This window comes from Elaeis guineensis, chromosome 5 (genome assembly GCF_000442705.2).
Source record: "Elaeis guineensis isolate ETL-2024a chromosome 5, EG11, whole genome shotgun sequence".
Classification (NCBI taxonomy): Eukaryota; Viridiplantae; Streptophyta; class Magnoliopsida; order Arecales; family Arecaceae; genus Elaeis; species Elaeis guineensis.
Genome location: NC_025997.2, coordinates 114,177,572 through 114,200,616, shown reverse-complemented (window position 1 = coordinate 114,200,616; position 23,045 = coordinate 114,177,572). Strand labels below are relative to the sequence as shown.

The window sequence follows — 23,045 nt, the reverse complement described above, 5'->3', positions numbered from 1 at the left end:
TTGATAACAGATTATTAGATATCTAACTGATGTGGTTGTGATGAAGTTGATCTTGGATTGACTTACGATTATATGGACGTAAGACATTTGGTGGAAGATTAATTATATTTTATAATGAGATGCCCAGGAATCGAGATTTACCTTCTTCGTTTCAGTCGTTGTGTCCATACGTAACGCCCTGGGAGATTGTCTCTGACTTCCCGTGTGATTCTGGACCTGATTGGTGGACCCAACACATGCGCACATGCAGCCTTCACTCTTCCCAGAAGCAAAGAACTGGCTCGAGACGTTTCGAAAAGCCCTTCCAGTGAAAGTTATGTCGACCAATAATTACTTCAAAAAATAGATGACTTGATTCAACGTAGTACCGATGAACTTGATAACGATGCTTCCTTTACGAAAGATGCCTGTCATGAAAGAATTGCTATAGATTCTTCTTTAATCTATTATAATCCTAAATGCAGATTATGCTTTGTATAAATTCTAAATGCAATACATCAAAGAAATCGACCATGTTGATGAAGCAAATCACCCGCTTGGAGCACCTCCCCAACCTCCCAAAAGGGAAAAAGAAAAAAAAAAAAATATTGGCGTCATTTCGTACGCATCCTTGCTATTCTATTTAAATAGACAACATCCGAGTAGCAGCCACTTATTTCAATTATAAAGAAGCACCATCTCTGATGGTTTCTTTTTTTGGTAGTTATATGGATATCTTCTGTTCAAATAAGCTTTAACGGGAGCACTGGAAGTTTTACGTTAATATTGGACAAGGATTCCTCGCGAAAAATGCCTTCAACGAGTTACCAGATCAAGGACATAATATCATACAATGTCAAATAAAGGCAGCTTCCAAGTCTTCTGGAGGACAAAAGATTGAAGTTTCTGTCACAAAGGGTGCACATAAATACTAGTCAGGAGACGGATTGGCTGATGTATTCTAGTTGACAAAGACAATGGCGAATATTTTCTTTCAGCAGCCATCTCCAGCATAATTGTGAACATATACATATACACACTTCAGGTATAGAATTTATTGCACACCACTAGCATGCATACAAACACCCTTGACTGGCTTTTATCGTCCGGTCAACGAAGATCCGTAGGGCCACTTAATATATATACATAGAAAGAGGAAAGCTTGTCCCGGTATTGTAGGACCATTACCGAGCAAAAGAACGCCAGCATCCACAACAAGATCCAACCAGCTTATTCTGAGAAGGAAAACCAACTCATTAACAGAAACCAGTCTCATCAAGCATAAAAAGAAATACATACACAATGTGCCAAGTAGAGACTTAATAAGAACTTCACCTAATACATCTTACTTCAGACTGAAGGTTGCGCATCCATTTCTCCAATGTTCTCTGGATTTTCCACAGAATTACTCCCATGAGTGTGTAGAGGCATCTTTGAAGCTGTTCTCCACCATGCAATGCAGCGATATTCATGATTTTAAGTTGGATATAAGTTCAAAAGACATCAAGTTTTTCCATTCAAGAGCATATGACAAGTCTCCTGTCTCAAGCTCAACGAAAGACTTACCAGGGTCAAAAGAAATGGGTGATTGTGGTATTTCATCTTTCACAGATCTCATACATGACTCAGAAGGCTTGTAGAAGAGCAAATGAGCCACACTTCGGTCTATGGGATTTGTATTTGCTTCTGCACCTGGCAATTTTTGGCATCTGGAAGGAAAAATAATGGATTCTTCATAGAAAACAGATTTAGGAGAAATTCACATCTAGAAGCTTTTCATACATTCCAACATATAGAAAAGCATAAAAGAAAATGTTTATGGATGTTAATGGAGTGTTAAGTTCTTCAATAAGTATAGCAAACATATTTAACTCAAATAACATAATAATGAAGACAGGTAATCTCCTTATTGCTTGAAATAAAGAGGATGAATTTGGTCGCATAACCAGGAAATGCAACAATATATGAAAGTTCCTGATGAAGTCAAGAAATATCCCTGTTGTGTGAAGGGGAGAATTTAAAAGCATAAGAATAAGTACAAGAAACTTATGCTAGCTTGTGAAGCAAACAGGAAAAAATATCAAAGAAGAAATGAAAGTATGGTCCATCTTAAGAATATATAAGTAATACAAAGCAGCCAAGCCAGAGAGTGTAAGATTTCCGCATGATTTTCTAAACTAAGAAAAAAAAAATTGGTGGGAAATGTCAGACTTCCATGACGGAAAAGCCATTGCATGTTGTGAATATCTGTAATAAAGTAGAACATATCACAAATGGGTAAGCAATAGAAATCGAAGATTTTATATCCCTGTGGAGTACTTGAGATTCTCTACATTTTATTTTTGCATTTGCAGGCAGAAAAATCACAGAAAAGAAAATGAGATAAAGATGGTCAGCAGGCATGTCAACAGAGTCTAAAGGAAATTTTAAAAAAATGTTAAATATATAAAAAAATTGAAAGGCAGAACACTTAACCAAAAAAAAAAAAAATCCAAAGGCCAAAGTGGAGCTTTGTCTGAAAAAAGAGGTGACCAAGCCTTCTGAGTTCCATTAATGGATTACTTTAAATGCACATTTCCTTTTTATGCATGAAAGTGTATTCCTAGAACTAGCAGACCATGCATTCATTCATGTTACATGAAGCAGCGAATTACAGAGCCGTATTATGATCGGAGAAAACCCTGCTTGGAAGTCTTCTTAGTACAAAAAATCTATGACCAGTTGATTGCTTCACCAACATCTTTTCATTAAGGTCTTGTTGGATTGTTATATGGTAAAGCAAATTTAATCTCCAATTTTTACCATATTAACCAGAATTCAATTTTATAAAATTAGAGAAACCAAAATGTATATAGATGCAAAGGTTCCTTTTCTTTTATTATGTATGTGAGTGTTTGTTTTGATCAGCAATTTATTTGTCATACACCCATTTTACAACTTCAATTGAAATTTGACTTCTATTTTCATCTCAGGTAGAAGAGATATTCAAACAAAGCAGTTGCATATACTAGGAGCTATCACTGGATTCTCTGTTTTAAGTTTACTACCAACATATTATCTATAACTATGTTAGAAACATACTGTTGTATAGCCATAAGGTAAATCAACTAGAAGCCAACAACTGGAAAACCAATGTACCTTCTTCGATCATCCAAGATTGTTCATAGACAATTGTTAGATTCAAATTCAAGCATCTCAATTGAAGATCAACAAGATGCTTCATTTAGCATAAATTGCTAATCACATTCTTTAACTTAGTACTTCCATAGTTTCATGCAAGGAAGTACCTAAGATTGCCAAGATCCTTTGGGTGAAAATGATGACCATGGTATCATTCAACTTCTCAACATCACTTTCAGCATAGCAATTTCCTTGAGCATGTCACCATCCACGGAGAGCCCTTTTCCACAGTGGTCCAGCTCCCCAACTCATGCATGATTCTCAAAGTGGCGACCGAACCCTACGCTCGTTGAGTGCTAGCATTGCAGTTGATCAAGAAGGGTCAAGGGCCTTGAGGCTGAATAAGCCTGAGCAGCTTGCTATTGCTTCATAGTGAATGAGATAGCTACCAACTTCCCTTTTTTGTGTTTTCATTATGTGAAGGTAGGAAGGACTAGGAAGCAATGGGGAGCTCTCCAAGTGCCAGATACGCAACATTTAGGTTTGGATTACTTAACCTCAATAAATTGTCACTAGTAATTTTCAATCTAAAGATAAATAGCAGAAAACCTAAGAATGACAATTGTTTGACTAGCACCATTATAGAAGTGCAGGAGATAAATACCCCAAAACTTAAGAGACTAGTAATGATTGATGACTAACCATGATTTAAAAGAAAGTTGATTGTCTAGATAAACCCTTTAATATAGTTTAAGCCTTAAATGGCATAAAATTGATAATGGTTACTATGTTTTCAATGAACCTAAAGGTGCACTCTGGCCAAAATAGTTTTATTACAATGTACATAATCATAATCATCATGTCTGTTCTAACTATCTATGATTGGCTTCATGTACCTTTTTTGGCCAATCCTTGCTATGTAGGCACACATAAGTGTTGTTACATGCTTTTCCTTAATATATCTATAGAATATCCATCCAAGTTAATGTGTGTCATCACTCTTACTTTCATCCTTGGACGTAGCTTCAAGCAACTCTCCGTATCATGGCCTCCTTTTGTCTTCATTATACATGCACATGCTATTGCTAAAAATTTTCCATCACTTCATCCTTAACAACTCCAACTCTCGTGCCACCATAACTTAATTGGCCTACCATTCCAAGTTTTACCACAGATCAATCCCAATGTTCTCCTTCATGCCCAGCTAATCTTTTATGCTTCAACCCTACATATTTTCCAACACTTTAACCCATATAAACTGACACACATTGTCACCATGTTATAATTTTTTTCCTAAAGTCACCAAGCAATGCATCAAAGAAAAAGCATCCTGACAGCATATCTCCACTCCATCATCCAACAATGACTCCACTATGAACAACATCATCCATCTCAAATCTTTTTTTTAGTTCCGAGACAAGATAAATCGGTAAATCTTGGCCATCAAGAATAAAAAGTAGAGACGACCAATGAAGATGAGTAAAATATGCCCTCAGGCAAGAAAACCTTGTGCAAGTTCGGCTACAATGAACAAAATGTTAGTTCAAGCCAAAAGGGAATATCCAATTCATAAATAGAAATTAGCACTTAACTTTAAATGTCTTTCATCAACAAAAAGGTGTTTCTTTTGTCTCATTCAAAAAATCTAAGAGAAACATAACACGTTCAGGTGTTCTGTCTTGTCCATTCCTGAATAGTGACTATGACGCAAAAAGGCGGCTGACTTAAATGAAGCATCAAGCATGCTTTGCACTTCAAAATGATCTAGAACTTGATACCATCACAAATTTACAGTTAAGTTTCCTAAGATGGAAAATTCTGACATCATATTTCAGCTATAAAATTTGCATGTCTCATGTAGATTTTATGCCTCAATGGGAACTGGAAGACATGTTGCAAGCAGAATGACTAATATATTAAAGATATCTATAATATTCTACACAAAGATCAACATAACACATTCAAATAATTTCTTTGGATGGACTGAACAACACATTCAAATAATTTCTTTGGATTGATTGAACAACATTGGTTATTAGGATTAAAAAAATAACAATAGCCTGGTTATGAATGACCAAGAAATATTTTGTTCTTCTGATACCACACACAAATATGATATCAAAAGTCAAAAATAGGTCATGCTTTGATATAACAGACCTGTTCTGTCTGTTTGTTTCCTGATTTGCTGGAACTTCATCTTCATCTTTGCTACTTTCGTTGGTACTACTTCTATCACCAGCACTTTGTCTTTTGCTTGCACTTTGGGCCAAACGAAACAAACTATTTCGAATACAAAGTCGGACTTGCATGTCCAACTGCAGTTCAACAAGGAAAAAAATTATACAAGTCATAAAACAGAATAAGGTTGAGGCATGTTTTAAAGGTAACTCCCCGTGTTAAAGACAATATTACCTTCCCCAGGACATCTTGAAGTTCATAGTATATGCTTTCTTCCAACAAGCGATCATCAATTGATGTCAAGATCCTTTGGGACTCATCTTGATCCACTAACATGCTCATATTAGATGCAGAAAGCTTATTTGCACCATCATCAACTACAGCAGAGTTTGTAATAGATTCCTGACCTTGTTTCTTTGGTGAACCTGTTTGAGGGGCCAAACCGTCACTACCTGCAATTTGATGACCCAATTGCTGTTGTTGCTGTTGAATTGCAAGCATTGCTTGCATTTGCTGGCGTCTCCTCAGTTTCTCTATCTTTTCTTGAGGTGTCATTTTCAATGGTCTTGAAGGTATATCGGGTGGTTTGCCGAAAGAATTTGAATTCTTTGAGGAATCTGGAAAAACTTTACAATTAACAACTCGTTTCATTTGGTTCCTCTGAGAATGAATATGTGGCATAAGAGGAAAGGCAGGAAAATGACAAGGAGAATATCCATATCCAGAGAACAGAAACTGATTAGAGGGGCCAAGATGTCCCATGCTTTCAGCACCACCAACTTGCCTTTGTTGAATGACGGCAGGACATTGAAAGGTTTGTAAAGGAGTCTCAACCAAAGTACCAATATTTGGATTTGGAGATTGATGGCTTTGGCGAACATTATGGGACCATGTACTGTTTAAGTTTGGCTGAGTTTTTTTCATTTTTCTTTCTTCTGCCTTTTTATGAGACCTTAAGACCTTCTTCTGGCCATCATCCTGCCAAGATTGGCAACAATAAGAGTTATACCTGATGCATTGAACATGACACATTACAAAAAAGTCTTTAATATATTTTCTGGCTGATGCATTAAAATTTGAAAAGAAATGCAACACCCTATACAAGATATAATCCTAAACAAAAAGAACATGTGACATAGGTAAAAAAAAAAAAAAAGAAAAAAAAAAAAAAGAAAAACAAAATAAAGTAACAAACCATACTGCCACAAATTAACAATTTGTGATGGCCTTTACAAGTATACCTTTGACAGAAATACAAACAGCCATATGGCATGTCTAAGGATGTGCATCAGCATCTAACATACATAGCAAGAATTGGCTCAAGGTCTGCAATCTTGGTACTGGCTATTGTATCAGTACATTATGAGTCTGGTATGTTATGGTCGGCATGGTCTGTATGGTACACACCCCCAGTATGTGTTGGCATCACTTAGTTTGGACTGGTATGGACCAATACGGGTCAGTTCAGGTCAATTCTTGGGCCTGTACCAAGCTCCAGTTCTGATCCATTACAGTTTGGTATGCCCCAAACATAGGATTTAACATGGGATTCAAGGACAGAAATAAATATGAGATGAATATTACTGGTGATGGGTTTTCAACTGATACAGGATTAGAAAATTGGCAGCGGCATCAAATCCCTTTCCAAGTGAAATGGGGTCAGCTATAGAATTCAACTCTAGGTCAAGAAGGCTTCATGTAAGAATTGAGCATACTCACATTTGTCATCCTGACATCAGCTATCTAAGAATCAATGCAAACTCTTGGCCAAGAAAACTTGAGAAAAGAAAGTTGCCTACCATGGGACCTACAAAAACTAGCTAGCATTCAGAGACACCTACATAGTTGGTCAAAATTTAAGCACTTCTGACTAGAGAAAAACTCTTCAAAATTCACCTAGCACCAGGAGAGAATCTATAGACAAATTCGTGAAATCACAAGGTCAAATACAAGGAACCACATTCATTTCTAAGGAAAAAATTATAACCCAGAAATAGAAGAGTCAACAAAATAATATTAAAGGACATTTATGTATGTATGGAAGATTCTCTCAGGTACAAATTATTGTCAGCATGTCCTCAAAGAGGGAAAGAGCAAAATATTCTTTGGAATTCAAATTATTGTGGATGCTAGCTCCAATGGCTAATTCTTAAAAACAAACAGGCATCATAAATAAACCAAGATAGCAGATCTTACAGAATTGAAAAATCCAAAACCAATCACAGCCAGTTTACCATACATTTCTTCACAATATACTAAATAAAACTAGGTTAGTTTAAGCCTTTAAGGCACTGCAATCCTCAGTGCCCATGTCAAATTTATAGCCAGATTTGTGTCTACAGTCAGTAAATTGATAGAACGATTGTAAGACGAGGATATGAATCCTGAGACTTTGTAGAAGGAAAAATTGAGTCAAGAATGGTACCCTATATTATCAAAAATTAGAAAAAGGCTTCAGTGGTTTTCGGACCAGGAATTTGGTTAAATGCAAATGACTTCTGTTTCATAAGATTAAATTTAGTATATATCATATAGTGTGATTTTGACAGTAAACTACCTTGCTTGGGTACTGGTTGTGTGTTCCACAATAGTCACTGATAACACTGGTTTTATATTCAGCTTGCTCCTCAGGTTTCATGGCATTATCTGCTATCTGCTAAAATGGATAAGAAATGTACCCAACAGGCATACCTGCATAGTTATCTAAGAACGTGAATATTTTAACATAGCATACCTTCTCTTCTGACTTTCTGTTTCCACCAGAAAGATCATCAAAATGAAAGGATGAAGAATAATGATCAAAAGGCTGTTCCCCGCTTAATGACATCTCCTGCAGGCCAAAGGTGTCAGTGTTCTTTTATCATTGTAAATGAGAGGCAATATCACAGATTTCATGAATAATTGATAATTTGATATCACTTGTGGTGTCTTCTTAATAGGTTCTGTAAAACATGGAGACTTACAGGCACCAGAATTGATTGTGCGGTGCCACTAATTACATCTGAAGATAAAGAGAGAAACTCCCCTCCACTGCCAACCATTTCACGTCCAAATATGGGATCACTGTTACTGCAGAAACATGACATGTGAGTACATTTTTGATGTAAATATCATCAATCTAAGGGGGAGAAATAATGAAATTGTATTAAAAAATATGGGCATCATCACTCGAAATATGCAGTAGGAACCCATCAAGATGTATGAATAAACAGTTTAGTTCCAATCCATGTTGACATGCATTACCTAAAAATTCGGTCAAGATCATCAAAGTCTCCGATGTTGGCCCAATCACAATCAAGAAAACTGTCACTCTCTTTATCTTCATGATTGTTGCCAAACATTTCAGATTTACCATCCAGCTGCACTGTACCACCAGTTGAGACTAAATGACTCATTTAAAGAAAATAAATAATAGTAATGAGGAATGTCGCTAGAATGAAAAAATATCCCATATTACCTCTTGCTTTGTTCAGGTCGGTACTTCCATCGAAATTGTTCATCAATTCCATCGGTAAAGTATCCTGACCATGTTCATCATGGTATCCTTTACCAAGTGCCGGACTCAAGGAAGGCAAATCAGGCCATGAATCCATGTCAAGTCTCAGAGTAGAAATTTCTTCATTTGTTTTGAAGGTGGAATCATTTTCCAGATTACATCTAGAAAGATCATTTTTAGCTCCAGCCGTCTGCTCAGTGGACCTTAAAACAGTGCTGGCTTCTTCGCTTTTCTGTTTCTTGTAATAATCTCCAAAATTAAGAAATGTACTCTGTTCAGTGCCCTTAGGATAAGGTACAATATGGTCCTCACTCTCACTTAGTTCACCCCATATGGTGTCACCTACCTGAAAAATTAGAATAACAAGAATAAGAACCTTAGCACATACTTGTGAAAGAAAATTCAAACTACATTGAACAATACTGTTTTTCCTTCTTGCTGATGATTGTGGAATAATTAGCTCGGCCAGAAAATAAACACAAAATAGAACATTAAAAACTTGCATATCGGCACGTGTAAATGCACTAACCAAACAAAAGATCCTACAAACAATTCAAACATGTATGGACAGATCTTGGAAAGAGATGAGTGGAATTCATTGGAATGCTTAAAAATGATCTGATCATTTCATTTAGGATTCACAGTTTGAATTTCATCCCCTTGGGTGCAGGCGAATAGCTCAATTTTCAAAGAAAGACTTGCACCCTCATTATTTCAAAACCAGGTTACTGAAGAAAGAGAAGATAATAACCAGATAGCAAGCCATAACAGTAGTCAAATTTGAATAAGATGAGAATACATTAACCCTTGATGGGATCTGCACTTGTGAATTGATGAATATGTAAAAATAGGTAGTTAGGTACATAGATACACAAAACACACATGATATCTTTCCCTGTTTACATGCTGAACATAACATTTAAAGTCTCATCTTCCAAATATATAAATATTACATATACAACTAAAACAATTTTCATGCTACACAAGATTCCAAAGCAGACATACTCAAGTCACAAAGTAAAATATAAAAATTTGATATAGATCAGCTAGCTCACGTTGGCATTGTCAATAAATCTAGCTAGAAACCACCAAACCTTGAATTTTGACAAACAAACCTTAAAAGCCTTCTAAATAATCATCAAAAGAACACACAACAGAAAAAATAAAGAAAACAAAAAACAAAAAAAAAAAGGCATTTAAGTGAATCATCATACACCAACTCATCCCAAATGTTAGGATGGTACCATCCCAATCAAGGTTCATCGAACCAATACATACTGCTCTATACCAGGTGAACCATATCATACCAGTGCCGACCAAAAGTGGGTACAGGGAGCGTATTGAGTCTTGATGTACTGAACTGTCCCCATTCTGGATGTGCCGACATTGCATCAGCATGGTATTGATATGCTGTCTGGTATCAAGATTGTGAAATGTGAACCTTAGTCCTGATAGCATCCCGATCTGGCTCTAGACTCATACAGGGCCTAGGACCAGGATTTAAAAACTTGCATTGAATCATAGATCAACACACAGTCAGAAAGTGGACAATTAATAAAATGATTAAATCATCTGAACACGTCTATGTTAGTTTGACAGGTCAAGCTTTGCACTCTCTCAATTCTTTCCCAACTTCTTTCCTAACTGAATGTGAGTCTACATCATGCATTTGGAGGCATAAAATACTTAGATTAAATCTCAAGGATCTGGGATTGTTTGGTCTGCATATTGGTGGGAGCAGGCTTTCTTTCATAAGATTGATATTTGATAGCTTGTATGGTAGACAAGCAGCAAAGATCATGCATTTCAGCTTGAAAAATACAAATATCCATCATATTTGGGGGAAAGAAATCAATTTCACATATGCATTCAAGAAAATCTGTAAATCATAATACTTAAAAAACAAAGGAGGATCGATCTATGTAGAAGTTGACAACTTAAAAGCAAGAGATCAACCGGAGATTTACAATACACATTATTCAAAAGTTAAGTATGAAAATCCAAAAAGAAAAAGAGATAAAAGAATAATTTTGAAAAAATATGATCGTATTTTCGTTAATTAGCTATTTGTTTAATAATCATATATGCAAGAAACTTGTGGATACAATAAGATTCACTTTATGTTAAGCTTTTAATTTGCCAAAGTACCAAAATTTATTAGAAGACTAATTACTTCCGAAACTTCTAATTTTATAGAGGGACTTTTACAAGAAATCAATTTCACACATGCATTCAAGAAAATCTGTATATCATAATACGTAAAAAACAAAGGAGGATCGATCCATGTAGAATTTGAGAACTTAAAAGCAAGAGATCATCTGGAAATTTACAATACACATTATTCTGAAATTAAGTATGAAAATCCACAAAAATGAGATAAAAGAATAATTTCGAAAAAATATGATCGTATTTTCATTAATTAGCTATTTGTTTATAATCATATATGCAAGATACGTGTGGATACAATAAATTTCACTTTATATTTAGATTTTAATTTGCCAAAGTACCAGAATTTATTAGAAGACTAATTACTTCAAAAACTTCTAATTTTATAGAGGGACTTTTACAAGATAATCCCTTACTTTTTCTTGAATACCAACTTATTCCTTTTTTAATGAAACATGAGAATCCAAAGATTCAATTTGTCGGACACTGTTATGAGCTCAAGGCAGGCCAAAATATAAGTTGAATTAATTTTCCTGATAATCCTTGCATGTTATAATGGCCCTTTACAAGTCCATCTAAACACAACGCACTCTTCCTGCTAATACTCTTCATTTGACAACAACAACTCTATGTAACTTTCATGATGAATGGCAAATCCTATTCATGTGCTTGCACACAAGATGCATGATATGTCATGGCTGTCATATCCACTTTTGTATGTTTCATGACAGACCACAACTGCATCTGAGATGCATGACCCATCATGATACTATAACCCACTCGATGGGCCAATACAAAATAAACCCCCATACATTTTATTATGTATAAACTGTAAAGTACTTACCTAAGAGTGCTGATTGTCACTGTTTAAGTCTTGGCATCAAGCCTTGTAGCAGTACCTCTCTGGTACAGTATAGTACACCAGCCTGCACAGCAAATAGTATTGTTTCTAGAAAGGAGGCTTACCAAGACCGATATTTGTACTAATAACTTATTAGGTTGGTACAGTCCACCCCATACCTCTATAATAGTTATAAAGCCCAGAATAAACAATGCACCTCCCTCATGTATTTAAATTTAAATTATATTCCGATATTACACAAACATCCCTAACAGCCCACTTACTCTTACCTAATGCATGCCTAAAACTTCAAATATACAAATGGACCCATATTAATGTCAACACTGACATGTGGCAGTACACCGGTATAAGATTCTTCTATCTATTCTTTCTCATCATTGCGAACAAGTTTCAACCATTCCATGTTGTTTTAATATTGTCCCACTTCATCCATTTTTCTAATAAGATTCTCAGATAATATAAAAAAAATAGACAGGGAAAAGTTCTTTTCAGAAATAAAAGAAATAGAGGAGTGGCAAACTTTTAATCCCCCCCCCTCTCTCTCTCTCTCTCTCTCTCTCACTATTCCACTTCCACCTTCATCAAGATTTTCCTTTTGTATGTCCCCTCTAATCCAGCCAATGCCTATTGCTGTCTTCTTTCAAGCGTCCATCGTGTTTAGGCAGCTGAAACATCATGGAAAGAAAAGGCAACGTTGAAAGCTGGTTATAACAGTCTCCTCTGCTGTTCTTTACTCTGTTTCATCCTTTTCTCATCCTAATGTGATGGAAGTTAAACCCCTTGCCTTCCTTCAATATAAACCAACTAACAGTCCTTTAAACAATTTTCAACTTGCCATTCCCTATGTTCCTTGATCCTGATCATTTCATCTTTATATTAGGCTATTAGCGCATTTTGTTCCCTTCATTTTTACAAGTTCAGTTCTTAATTTTTTGCCAGTTATCACAATTGAATTCTGTCCCATATCTGTAGATACCCACCCACTAATATTCCATTCACTAATATTCTACTTATTTCATGGCCACTCCTATCCAATATTGTCAAACATTCTTGTATAATCTATTCAAGGTTATTCTATTACGGCTACCATTGCATAATTCTCAACTATCATCATAATGACATATGCATGATACGCCCAATTTCAGCAAGCTTCTTGGCCTATTGAAGAGTATAGAGGGCATTTATATGGGGAACAAGAAGAGAAAAGCACAGTATTTCACTTTTCTTGTAATACTCAGTGCAACGGTCCTGCATCTTGCTTAATGCTGCATTAGGAACCATGCTTATCCCAACTATCATTACGCACGCTGTGCTGCATTAGAACAATCTCCTTCCTTTCTTTTCCCTTATTTATATATCTATTCTGTTTCAGTCTGAGTTCCAAGTCTATCAATGCCACTGCTAATTAAATTTCTTTAAATTAGAGAACCTTGAGGTTATTAAGAGGGTCTAGTAAGCACTAAGCAGCTAGGCTATCTTCCTTCAAAGGAGGCCCAAATTATGAATGTGGCTAGCATAAGTTATTTCTTTTTGATACTAGAGTTTAAGTAAGAGTGCTTATCAACATTTATGAGACTGAGTCTTGTATATTACCATGCTAAAATATTGTCAAGCACATTAGTTCAAGATGCACAGCCTTCACTTGTAAGGTTGGAAAATTTCTCAGATGTGCTTCTCATAGCGTGGTCATTGTCCTACTGGGTTGGTCTAATTTTGACAAAGTGCTAGCAAAATATGCTTTACAAACGTTTAGCATGCATGACCTCTCCAAAATAAGTTTGGTCTTCTGCCTACAATGATGGCCTCATACAAAATAAATCCAAATGAAATGTGGATGAAAATGCATTTGCTTTGGAGGGTTGATTTAATTTTAACCAAGTGCTGTTAGCCTGTTACTAATACCTGCCGCATAATATAGCCTTCACCCTGCAAGATCGGTTTAGTTTACAAACACTTGCCTTCATTCACCTTCTCCAGGATATATTTAGCCCTGTTTCGTGCAGAGTTCACCTAATTGATCTCAGACCTCATGAAGCTGTGTTCTGCATAACATAGCTTTCATCTTGCATGGCTGGCTTTTAGATGTGCAAATGCATAGATTCATTTACCCTCTTTAAGACATGTTGGGCCTTCTCTATGGGGAGCTGGCCTAATTTAAAAAAGTCCTAATGAAGATATATTTTAAATTACATGGCCATGATCCTGCAAGTTTGCTTAACTTGTAAAGCAATTAGCTTCATTTACCCTCTCCAAGGTAGATCTGACCTTCTTCCTACGAAGTTAGCTAATCATGGATAAAACTAACAAAGAGATGTTTTCCACAACATGGACTTCATCCTACACTGATGGCTTAAGTTTGTTAACTCTGGGCTTCATTTTGTGTCTTCAACACCTGACAAGCCTTCTTCTTGCAGGGTTGCCCTAGCTCAAGTTCCAACACTAAGCATGATTGGCATTCTTCCTTGAGGTTAGTCTAATTTTAGATAAGTCCAACACTTGATTGGCCTCATTCTGTAGGGTTGGCCTAATGCCAGTTAGAATACATAGCTTCATTGGCATTCTTACTGCAAGGTTGGTCATTTTACTGTATATCCTAAGAAAGTTAGCATTCATGTGGGTTAGGTCTAATTCTTACTTCCCAATTTCAAATGCTTCTTGCAGAGTTTACCATCTATTGTATAAATCTGATGCTTAGTAAGCCTTCTCCCTGTGCAACTAGCCTGATTCCAAGTTCCAACATTTGAAATTGTCAGCCTGTTCCTCAAGATTGGTCACATTGGCCAAATCTTAGCCAAGTCTTGGCACTAATGGGCCTTCCAGTTACACGGTTGGATTGATTTCAGCAAAAGTCTAACTGATTGCATTGATTTTAGTGAAAGCCCAACACTTAATGTTGAACCTTCTTCCTGCAAGTTTGGCCTGCTAATGATAATTTGTATATTTAAACTGGTTTAGACAATCGACATCTCCAAATTAAGTTAGGCCAATTACTCCTAAACTAGTATAAACTAAACTAAAAGAAACTATCTTTGGCTTAGCCCTTTCAACAGGGCCAATTTAAGATTCAGTCTGCTCAAAGATTTGGGGCTTGTCCATACAAATTTCAGATACAGGTACTTTTCACTTCTGTGACTCTATCTTCATTCCTTTAATATAGTTCATGCACCGTTGGGGATGCTTAACATTTGAAACTTGAGTTGGCAGGTACTTTGGACTTGGAGATCATCTATTGCTGTTTCTGCTTCCTCATTTCCCTCAACATAGTAGAGATGGCTAGGCAAGCAACAAAGTAAAAAAATGATAAAGAAAAACTCGACATTTAGAAGTATATGAAATAGAAGCTTTCTAAGCAATTTCTCTTTGCTTATTACCAAACAGCACCAAAGATTCAAAACCATGAAGACAACATGTCTTAAGCCACATTATGTTCTTCAGTCTCTTTAAGGCTGTGTTCGGTTGCAGGTTAAAGGAGGGTTAAATGGAATAAAACCATGTTCACTCCATTTATTCCATTTAACATGCCAAACCGTAGAATGTTAGATGAATTTCATGCCTGAAGGGCACAAGTCCTCTCTTAGAGTTTTCTATACTGAACCTTTTCAGCACCTCCTCAATATACATTTTCTGTGAAAGGCCTAGCATCCTCTTAGATCTATTTAATCTTCAAAATATAGGATGTTTCCCCAAAGTCCTTTATAGAGAATTCCTTAGACAACCACAACTTGATTGAGATCAATATGAGAACATCATTTCCAATCAGAAGGATGTCATCCATGTACAGTATGAGAAAAATCATAGCGCTCCCACTGATCTTCTTGAACGCACATGGTTTCTCCTCATTCTTGATGAAATCAAACGATTTGATTATATCATTAAAACGAACATTCCAACTCTGAGATGCTTGTTTAAGTCCATAAATGGATCTTTGTAGTTTGCAGACTTTGTGATCCCTATCACTGAAAGTGAAACCCAAAGACTGCTCCATATAGATATCTTCCTCAAGATGCCTATTTAAGAAAGCAGTTTTCACATCTATTTGTCATATCTCATAATCATGATATGCTGTAATTGTAAGCAATGTTCGAATAGATTTTAGCATAGCCACTGGCGAAAAAGTGTTCTGATAGTTAATGCCTTCACGTTGACTATAACCTTTAGCCACGAGTTTTTCTTTAAAGATCTCTACCTTTTCATCCAAACCAATCTTTCTCTTATACATCCACTGACACCTAATAAGTACTATACCTTCTGATGGATCCACTAAGGTCCAGACTTGGTTTGAGTGCATTGAATCAATCTATGACTTTATAGTCTCTAACCATTTTTCGAAGTCATTTTTTGATATCAGCTCACTATAGGTCTTGGGGTCATCTCTATATACCATATTTTCTACGAGAAATATTTTCTCTATATTCTTTATGATGATACCTAAGTATCTATCAGAAAGATAGGAAATCCTATTAGATCTGCTAGGTGGAGGAGATGCGTGTATTGGCTCAGCTTGAATAGGTTCTATAAGTTCTGAGACTCGTTATTTTTCAGAGACTTTCTCTTCGAGCCCAATCTGTCTCCCACTATCTCCATCTTGAATGAATTATTTTTCAAGAAAGATGACATGTCGGCTCACAATCACATTGTCATCTTCTGAAAGATAGAAATAATATCCTAAAGACTCTTTAGGATATCCTATAAAACGAGCTCTCAAAGATCTAGCATCTAATTTGTCTGCCTATAGTCTTTTGATATGGGCTGGATATCTCCAAATTCTGAGATGATTCGGACTCAATTTCTTACTATATCATATCTCATACAGTGTGGTAGGAACGGTTTTAAAGAAAATCCTATTCAACAGATAATAAGCTATAAGTAAACTATGACCCCAAAAAAACAAAAGAAGGTTAGTGAAGCTCATTACGAATTGAACCATATCTAATAAGATTCGATTTCTTTATTCTGAAATCTCGTTGAGTTGAGACGTTCCAAGTGGAGTCCATTGTGAGACTATGCCATATTCTTTGAGATAACTTAAAAATTTTTCTCTAAGATATTCGTCTCCTCGATCTAATCCAAGAGCCTTAAGGAATTTTTCAGTTTACTTCTCTGCTTCATTTCTGAATTCTTTGAACTTTTTAAAAATTTCAGATTTGTGTTTCATTAGATATACATATCCAGATCATGAATAATCATCGGTAAAGATGATGAAGTAGAGATAACCTCCTCTAACCGATACGTCGAATAGACTGCACACATCAATATGTATCAGGGCAAGCATGTTAGTGGTCCTTTCTCCTTGTCTCATAAGGGGTAGCTTTGTCATTTTTTCTTAAAGGCAAGATTCGTAGATCGGATATGACTCAATAGCCAATGGGCTTAAAAGCCCATCTTTCTCTAGTCTACTAATCCTTTCTTCTCCTATATGACTTAGCTTAAGGTACTACATATTTTAAGTTCAGTATCATGCTCTTAAAATCAAGATTAGATCTAAAATTCAGATTACATCTGAAATTTATGCTTTCAATTAGATCTATAATTCAGATTAGATTTGAAATTTATGCATCGAAAACTCCAAGAGGAAACTTGTGCCCTTAAGGCATGGGATTCATCTTTCAAAGAAGATGTGCCCCAACACATCGAAAGAGATAGAACGCATGAGCAAAATTTCTTATACATTGGCTATAAAGAGTCTTATGTATGCCATGCTATGTACACGACTTAATATAGCTCATGCTATGAGTGTCACAAGCAGATATCAGTCTAATCCAGATAAAAAATCTGGATAGCTGTGAAATGTATCCTTAGGTACTTAAGAAGGACTAACAATATATTTTTGATCTTTGGAGGAGAGTTAAGGATAGAAAGATATACTGATTCAGACTTTATGTCTGATATTGATGATTGAAAATCGATATTAGGCAATATTTTTTTATGCAACGATGGTGCTGTAAGTTGAAAAAATTTCAAGCAACCTATTATAGCGGACTTCATCATGGAAGCTGAATACATCGCCGCATCGAAAACTGCTAAGGAGAGATTCTGGTTCAAGAAGTTTGTTACGGATCTGAGTGTGATGCCATCAAATGCCATTCCACTCTACTGCAACAATAATGATACCATAGCTCTTGCTAAGGAGCCGAGATCTCATCAGAAGTCCAATCATATAGAGCGATGATTGCACCTCATCTGTGATTACTTCGAAAAGAAATACATCGAGATACAAAGAGTTGACTCCACGGATAACGTGGCTAACCCATTGACTAAGTAGCTGAGCTAGCAAAAAATTGAAATCCATCTTGAGAAGATGGGACTTAGATTTGTGGCCAATTGACTTTAATGTAAGTGGAAGATTGTTAGATGTATGTCCTAGAAGCCAATTAGGCTGACACATATAAACTTTCTAAGGATATAATTTAAAATTTTGACTTATAATGAAATAAAATTGGGTTATATTTTTATTCATATTGTGTAATGTGTCTATGAATCGTCTAATGAATTAATAAGATAATGACACATATTCTCAAGAGTTGAAAATTTGAGATATGTATTATTAATGATTAATTCATAAATTAATTCTGATCAGTGGATCATTATGGGGACGGTGATTGATCCGGATAGATTGATGCATGGATTGCTTCCTTTTAAAGTAGATGAATCTCGAGTCTATAGTGTGGAGATACTGAAGCGAAAGTACAGATGGTTGTTAGAGAATAAGGATACTGAATATGACTATCTACCTACTCGTTAGTGACTTACTCGATGCTGTAGTGGTGTGATTAGTTCTTAGACCTGCGGTGCCTCGGCCATTCACAATGAGATTATTGTAGTTTGACACATTATCATTTGGTTTTTTAGTCATTCAAAAGTTTACGGTGTATATTGGCTGTAGTAGATTCATTGTAGGAATAAGATGTGCATCTAGATGAGATCTATCGATCTTGATAGATAAAGAGAAGTCTTATGTGGATCATGAGATTGAGTTCCAAAGACCATGACCATGGCAGTGTGAATGATGAAAAAAAATTTTTATAGGATTTTACAAATGATCTCAAATCGATTGAATCATACATGTGACAGATGAGGGATTTAACGAGTTATCCATAACCTCCATTTTGTCGGAACTCACGATAGAAGATTCGAATCACACGGTATCTGCATCTAAAGGTTCATCTATTCAATTCTGCTAGATTGTCACTACATACTACAAGATATCACCAGTGGATAATGAGACTAATGAGAATTATTTAGATGATCAATAATTCTTAATTGGCTGAATTGAAAGTATTTTAATCTATTGAAAGAAGTTTCAATGATATTGTTAATGGAATCACAATATATCTCACTATCAGACAGAATTGAACCTATGGGGTCACACGAAAAAAATTGGTCTAAGATTATGCAATCGAGCTTATGTAGTTTCAATTAGATTAGGATTTGTGAAATCTTATTGGGTTTAAGAAAATCATGCTAGCATATGGTTAAACCTAATTTCTCTTGAGACTTGGAATCCCTATTGGATAGGGATTGACCAAGTTAAATGCATGCATAAAGACGCCAAGAGTTGGGTCCTCATTAGTTTTTTGGCTATGGAATAAAGGAGCTCACGCCCCATGTGGATAAGGTTTAAGGGGCGCCAATAGTTGGCGCACCCTTGTCTTGCGCGTGAAGAAAGGAGAGGAGAGATGGGGCGCACACCCCATCTGATTTTGTGCGTGAGAAAAGAGGGAGGGACGGCATCCAACTAATGAGCACACCAAGTTTGACAAGGAACCAAGAGTCTTTCTGGATTAAGACATTGAATGAGTCATAGTCTGAAACCTTTTAGGAGTCCTTTTGGTTCTATATATATCCCTTGAGATGAGATCTCAAAACCCTAACCTGGAGAACCAAAGCCTGCGCCCCCTCTCTCTATCTCAGGCCTCTTCTCTCTCTCCCTCACATCCCACACCCAAAAGATTTGGGCGTCCACTTTGTTCCACACGCCCAAGGGTTGGGCGTCCCATGTTCAAGCCTAGAGAGAAAGGTGTTCTCTCTTTCTCCCATAGATTCAAGGTTGCATGCTGATTTTTATTAAAGAAGAAAGATCAAGATCAAGATCAAGAGGAGCATCCTAGATCATTCCCGTGGATACCTGTAGAGGACGAATGTGTGTGCGACTCTTCAAAAAATTTGAGAAGAAGATATCCATGATCATCAAACCGTGATGAAGATCGATTTGTGCTAAGGTGAAGATTTGATCTTCATATTTGATTTAATTTTATGTTTTGATCTTAAGGACGTGATAAATCTGGCCTTGTGAGATGTGATCTTAAAGATGCATGCTCGATTAGATCTCTTCCGCTGCTTTAAAATTTTTGTTGATCTTGCATGCATACCCATGTTTTTCCTTCATAGAAAACTAACTAATTTATTTTGGGGCCTAAAGTGAGCATTTTAGGATGTTGGTACTTGGTAGAAAGCTACTTTCCCATATAACTAGGAGTAAATTATTCCACCATGTACAGTGCAGCAATATATTCAAAGCAAAGTGGGTTCAGAGTAAAATAACCTATTTACTTTATGTTAAATTATTCTACAGCCAAACACAACCTAAGAGTCAGAGGAGTCCCAATTTGATTACAAGCTGCACAAGAAAGTCATAATAGAATTAGGACTTTGTTTTTCAAGTATAGAGTGCATTAGCTACAAGCTTTAACAAGCATCTACAGGAAAAGTTGACATATATCTCCCCCCTTTTAATTTCTCACCTCCTTTTCCTTCAGCTTGTTATTAAGGGTAAATCCTATCCTATGACACCTTCAAAACAATGGTAAATGAAAAAAAATGGTAGGTGGATGTTGTGAAGATGATAAAACCATTTCTCGTTTCATTTACCATGGATGGAGCGATTTGGGAGACAATAGATGTCATGTCTGAAAAAGGGTTATGAAGGTCCGAGATCCTTGTCAAGAAAAGGAGAAGAAAGGGCATATAAACTCAAACTTGCCTTCAGTAACCAACATAGTATATTGAAAATCTTGTGATGTCCTGATAGTCAAAAAGTACCTTGTGTTTGTGCCTTCTTGTGATGGTGTCTACGAAGCCTATCTATAGTATGTTTCTCTTTCATAGTTGAAGTTAGTAAAATGAGGAGTTGGCTTAATTTGGAGCAGTTTGGAAAGGTTGATCATATTGTAAAAAGGAATATATAAATCTTTGTGGTCTACTAGGCCAGGAAAGATATCTAGATTTCTTCCACTATTTCTTTATTTCATCATATGCTTCAGTCTAAAGCAACCAATAGCCTCATCTCCCTGCACACCAGTCCTAAATATAAACTAGGAAGGAGCTTATATTGCCACTTATGCGTGTCCTGTCAAACTTTTTGACCGCCAAATAATAATCATGTTATTCAAACCTCAAAATCCTGATAGCAGCTACAATTATCAGCTTTGGCAGTTGGGAACTTCTCAAAGAACACTCCCCATATAAAACACTATATAAATACGACCATCAAAAGTCATTAACAACTAATAAAATCCTCTGCAATTTTCATATAATAGCCCAATGCAGTCCAAACCACAATAGAACCATGAATTTTTGTGATCTTTCCATGCTCAATAAACCTCTAAGAGCTTGCCCGGTATATTCCTTTTTACATTTTCAAAATTCCTTTCAATTACGCCTATTCCTCATTTTAGTGTTTTTTTTTTTCTTTGACGAATTAAAATCCTAAATTTGTACTTTTCCGGTTGGAAAACTGCAGATATCCAAGAAAATGGTATTCTTGGTAAAGATTCAAAACCCAGAACAAACCGCATAATTTAATAAAAATAAAAACAAAATGACTACAAACTAAGAAACTTTCCTCCAGATAGAGCTACAAATTCATCCAGCAAATAAAAACCAAATTGAAAATAAGTCAAAAGATGTCCAAAAAAATCTTTATTTTCCCCTACAGATCTCCGAAACCGAGATTCAACAATCATATAACGAAACAACATCAAGAAAGAAGATCAGAAGGAGGAAAAATCAAGAAAATCCTAAAAAACAAAGGAAAAGAGACGGAAAGAGACTTGCAAGACCTGATCTTGATCGTTCCAATCAAACATCTTCGAAGCAGCAGCAGTGGAGAAGCTCCAACCCCGAAACCAAACCCTTCAAGCCACCAGGATCCAATCCTAACATCTCAAAACCACCGAATCCACTGCGGATATCCGAAAGCACAACCCAGCCGCCGTTTTTTCGCCTCTCTTCTCCGCCACCTGATTTTCCCCAACGCTACCGAGACCTCCAGACGGAGAGAGAGAGACAGAGAGAGAGAGAGAGCGAGCGAGGAGGGGGGAGAGAGAAAGTCATGTCCGGCCCACGTGTCGGACAACAGTTGGTTTAGGCGGGCACAGAGAGTGGTGGCGTAAGGGCTCGCCACGTGTAGTGTCCGCATCCAGGGTTGTGGAAGGGAAGGGGTCGATCAAATGCTGCGGTCTGACTGGCTGCAGCCGCATTTGCGTTTCATCTGGCAGGAATTCCCCTTGCATTTGCCAATGTCTAGAATGGCGGCCCTTGTAACTTTTTCGGCCTCTCTGTTATTTTTATATGGCGACGGTGAATGAGATAACGATCGTTAGAGCGGGTAGAGTGGGTTATAATATCGTACGGCTATTATTTGCATTTGCGTTTCATCTGGCAGCAATTTCCAATGCATTTGCCAAATCTAAAATGACGGCCCTTCTAACTTTTTCGGCCTCCTCGTTACTTTTACATGGTGACGGTGAATGAGTTGATGGTCGTTATAGCGGGTTATAATATTGGCTATTATTTGTATTTGTGTTTCATCTGGTAGGAATTTCCGTTGTATTTGCTAAAATCTAAAATGACGGCCCTTATAACTTTTTCGGCCTCTTCGTTACTTTTATATGGTGATGGTCAATGAGATGACGCTTGTTATATCGTACAGCTATTATTTGCATATGCATTGTTTCTAATAATCGTAATTTAACATCCTACTTTCAGAATTCATATTTGGAAAGCTAATAATTTCTATTAATTGAATAATAATTTGAAAAATAATAATAGTGTGCTGTTATGTATAGTTTTAATTAAATACTATTATACAACTATTACAATTGCCACCATTTAATACTAAAATATTTCAAAACACATATTAGGTGGCATGGTCCATCAGAGAGGAATTTCTGCTGCATTTGTAAGAAAAAGATAATGATTTAAAATAATAGTTAATGTAAATAAAAAAATTTTTTCTTAGTTGAT

General features: G+C 36.2%; 1 protein-coding gene across 7 annotated transcripts; it reads right to left on the bottom strand.

Annotated features, from left to right (window-relative positions):
• Positions 1–859: 859 nt before the first annotated feature.
• Positions 860–22,116, bottom strand: LOC105045541 (protein LNK2). 7 transcript variants are annotated; one of them, XM_073258118.1, is made up of 12 exons: positions 21,860–22,116; positions 8,735–9,119; positions 8,521–8,659; positions 8,241–8,346; positions 8,012–8,107; positions 7,835–7,930; positions 5,685–6,255; positions 5,512–5,606; positions 5,257–5,414; positions 1,546–1,688; positions 1,315–1,418; positions 860–1,214 (listed from the first exon to the last, which is right to left on the bottom strand). In XM_073258118.1, exons 1-11 carry the CDS (start codon positions 21,884–21,886, stop codon positions 1,330–1,332), a joined length of 1,905 nt encoding a protein of 634 aa, XP_073114219.1. In that variant the 5' UTR covers positions 21,887–22,116; the 3' UTR covers positions 860–1,214; positions 1,315–1,329. The 7 variants fall into 7 exon arrangements, with proteins under 7 accessions (XP_073114219.1, XP_073114220.1, XP_073114222.1 ...); XM_073258119.1 differs by having other exon boundaries at positions 5,512–5,597; XM_073258121.1 differs by adding an exon at positions 11,784–11,865 and having other exon boundaries at positions 5,512–6,255; positions 21,860–22,102.
• Between the last annotated feature and the right edge of the window lie 929 nt (positions 22,117–23,045).

What these genes read in the sequence shown, in the direction of transcription:
- LOC105045541 (XM_073258115.1), bottom strand. Translation starts at nt 21,886, where the DNA reads ATGTTTGATTGGAACGATCAAGATCAG. An exon ending in ACAGAAAGTCAGAAGAGAAG is followed by an intron (nt 7,931 to 8,011) that starts GTATGCTATGTT and finishes CCATTTTAGCAG; the next exon opens with ATAGCAGATAATGCCATGAA. An exon ending in TTCAAGATGTCCTGGGGAAG is followed by an intron (nt 5,415 to 5,511) that starts GTAATATTGTCT and finishes GTTGAACTGCAG; the next exon opens with TTGGACATGCAAGTCCGACT.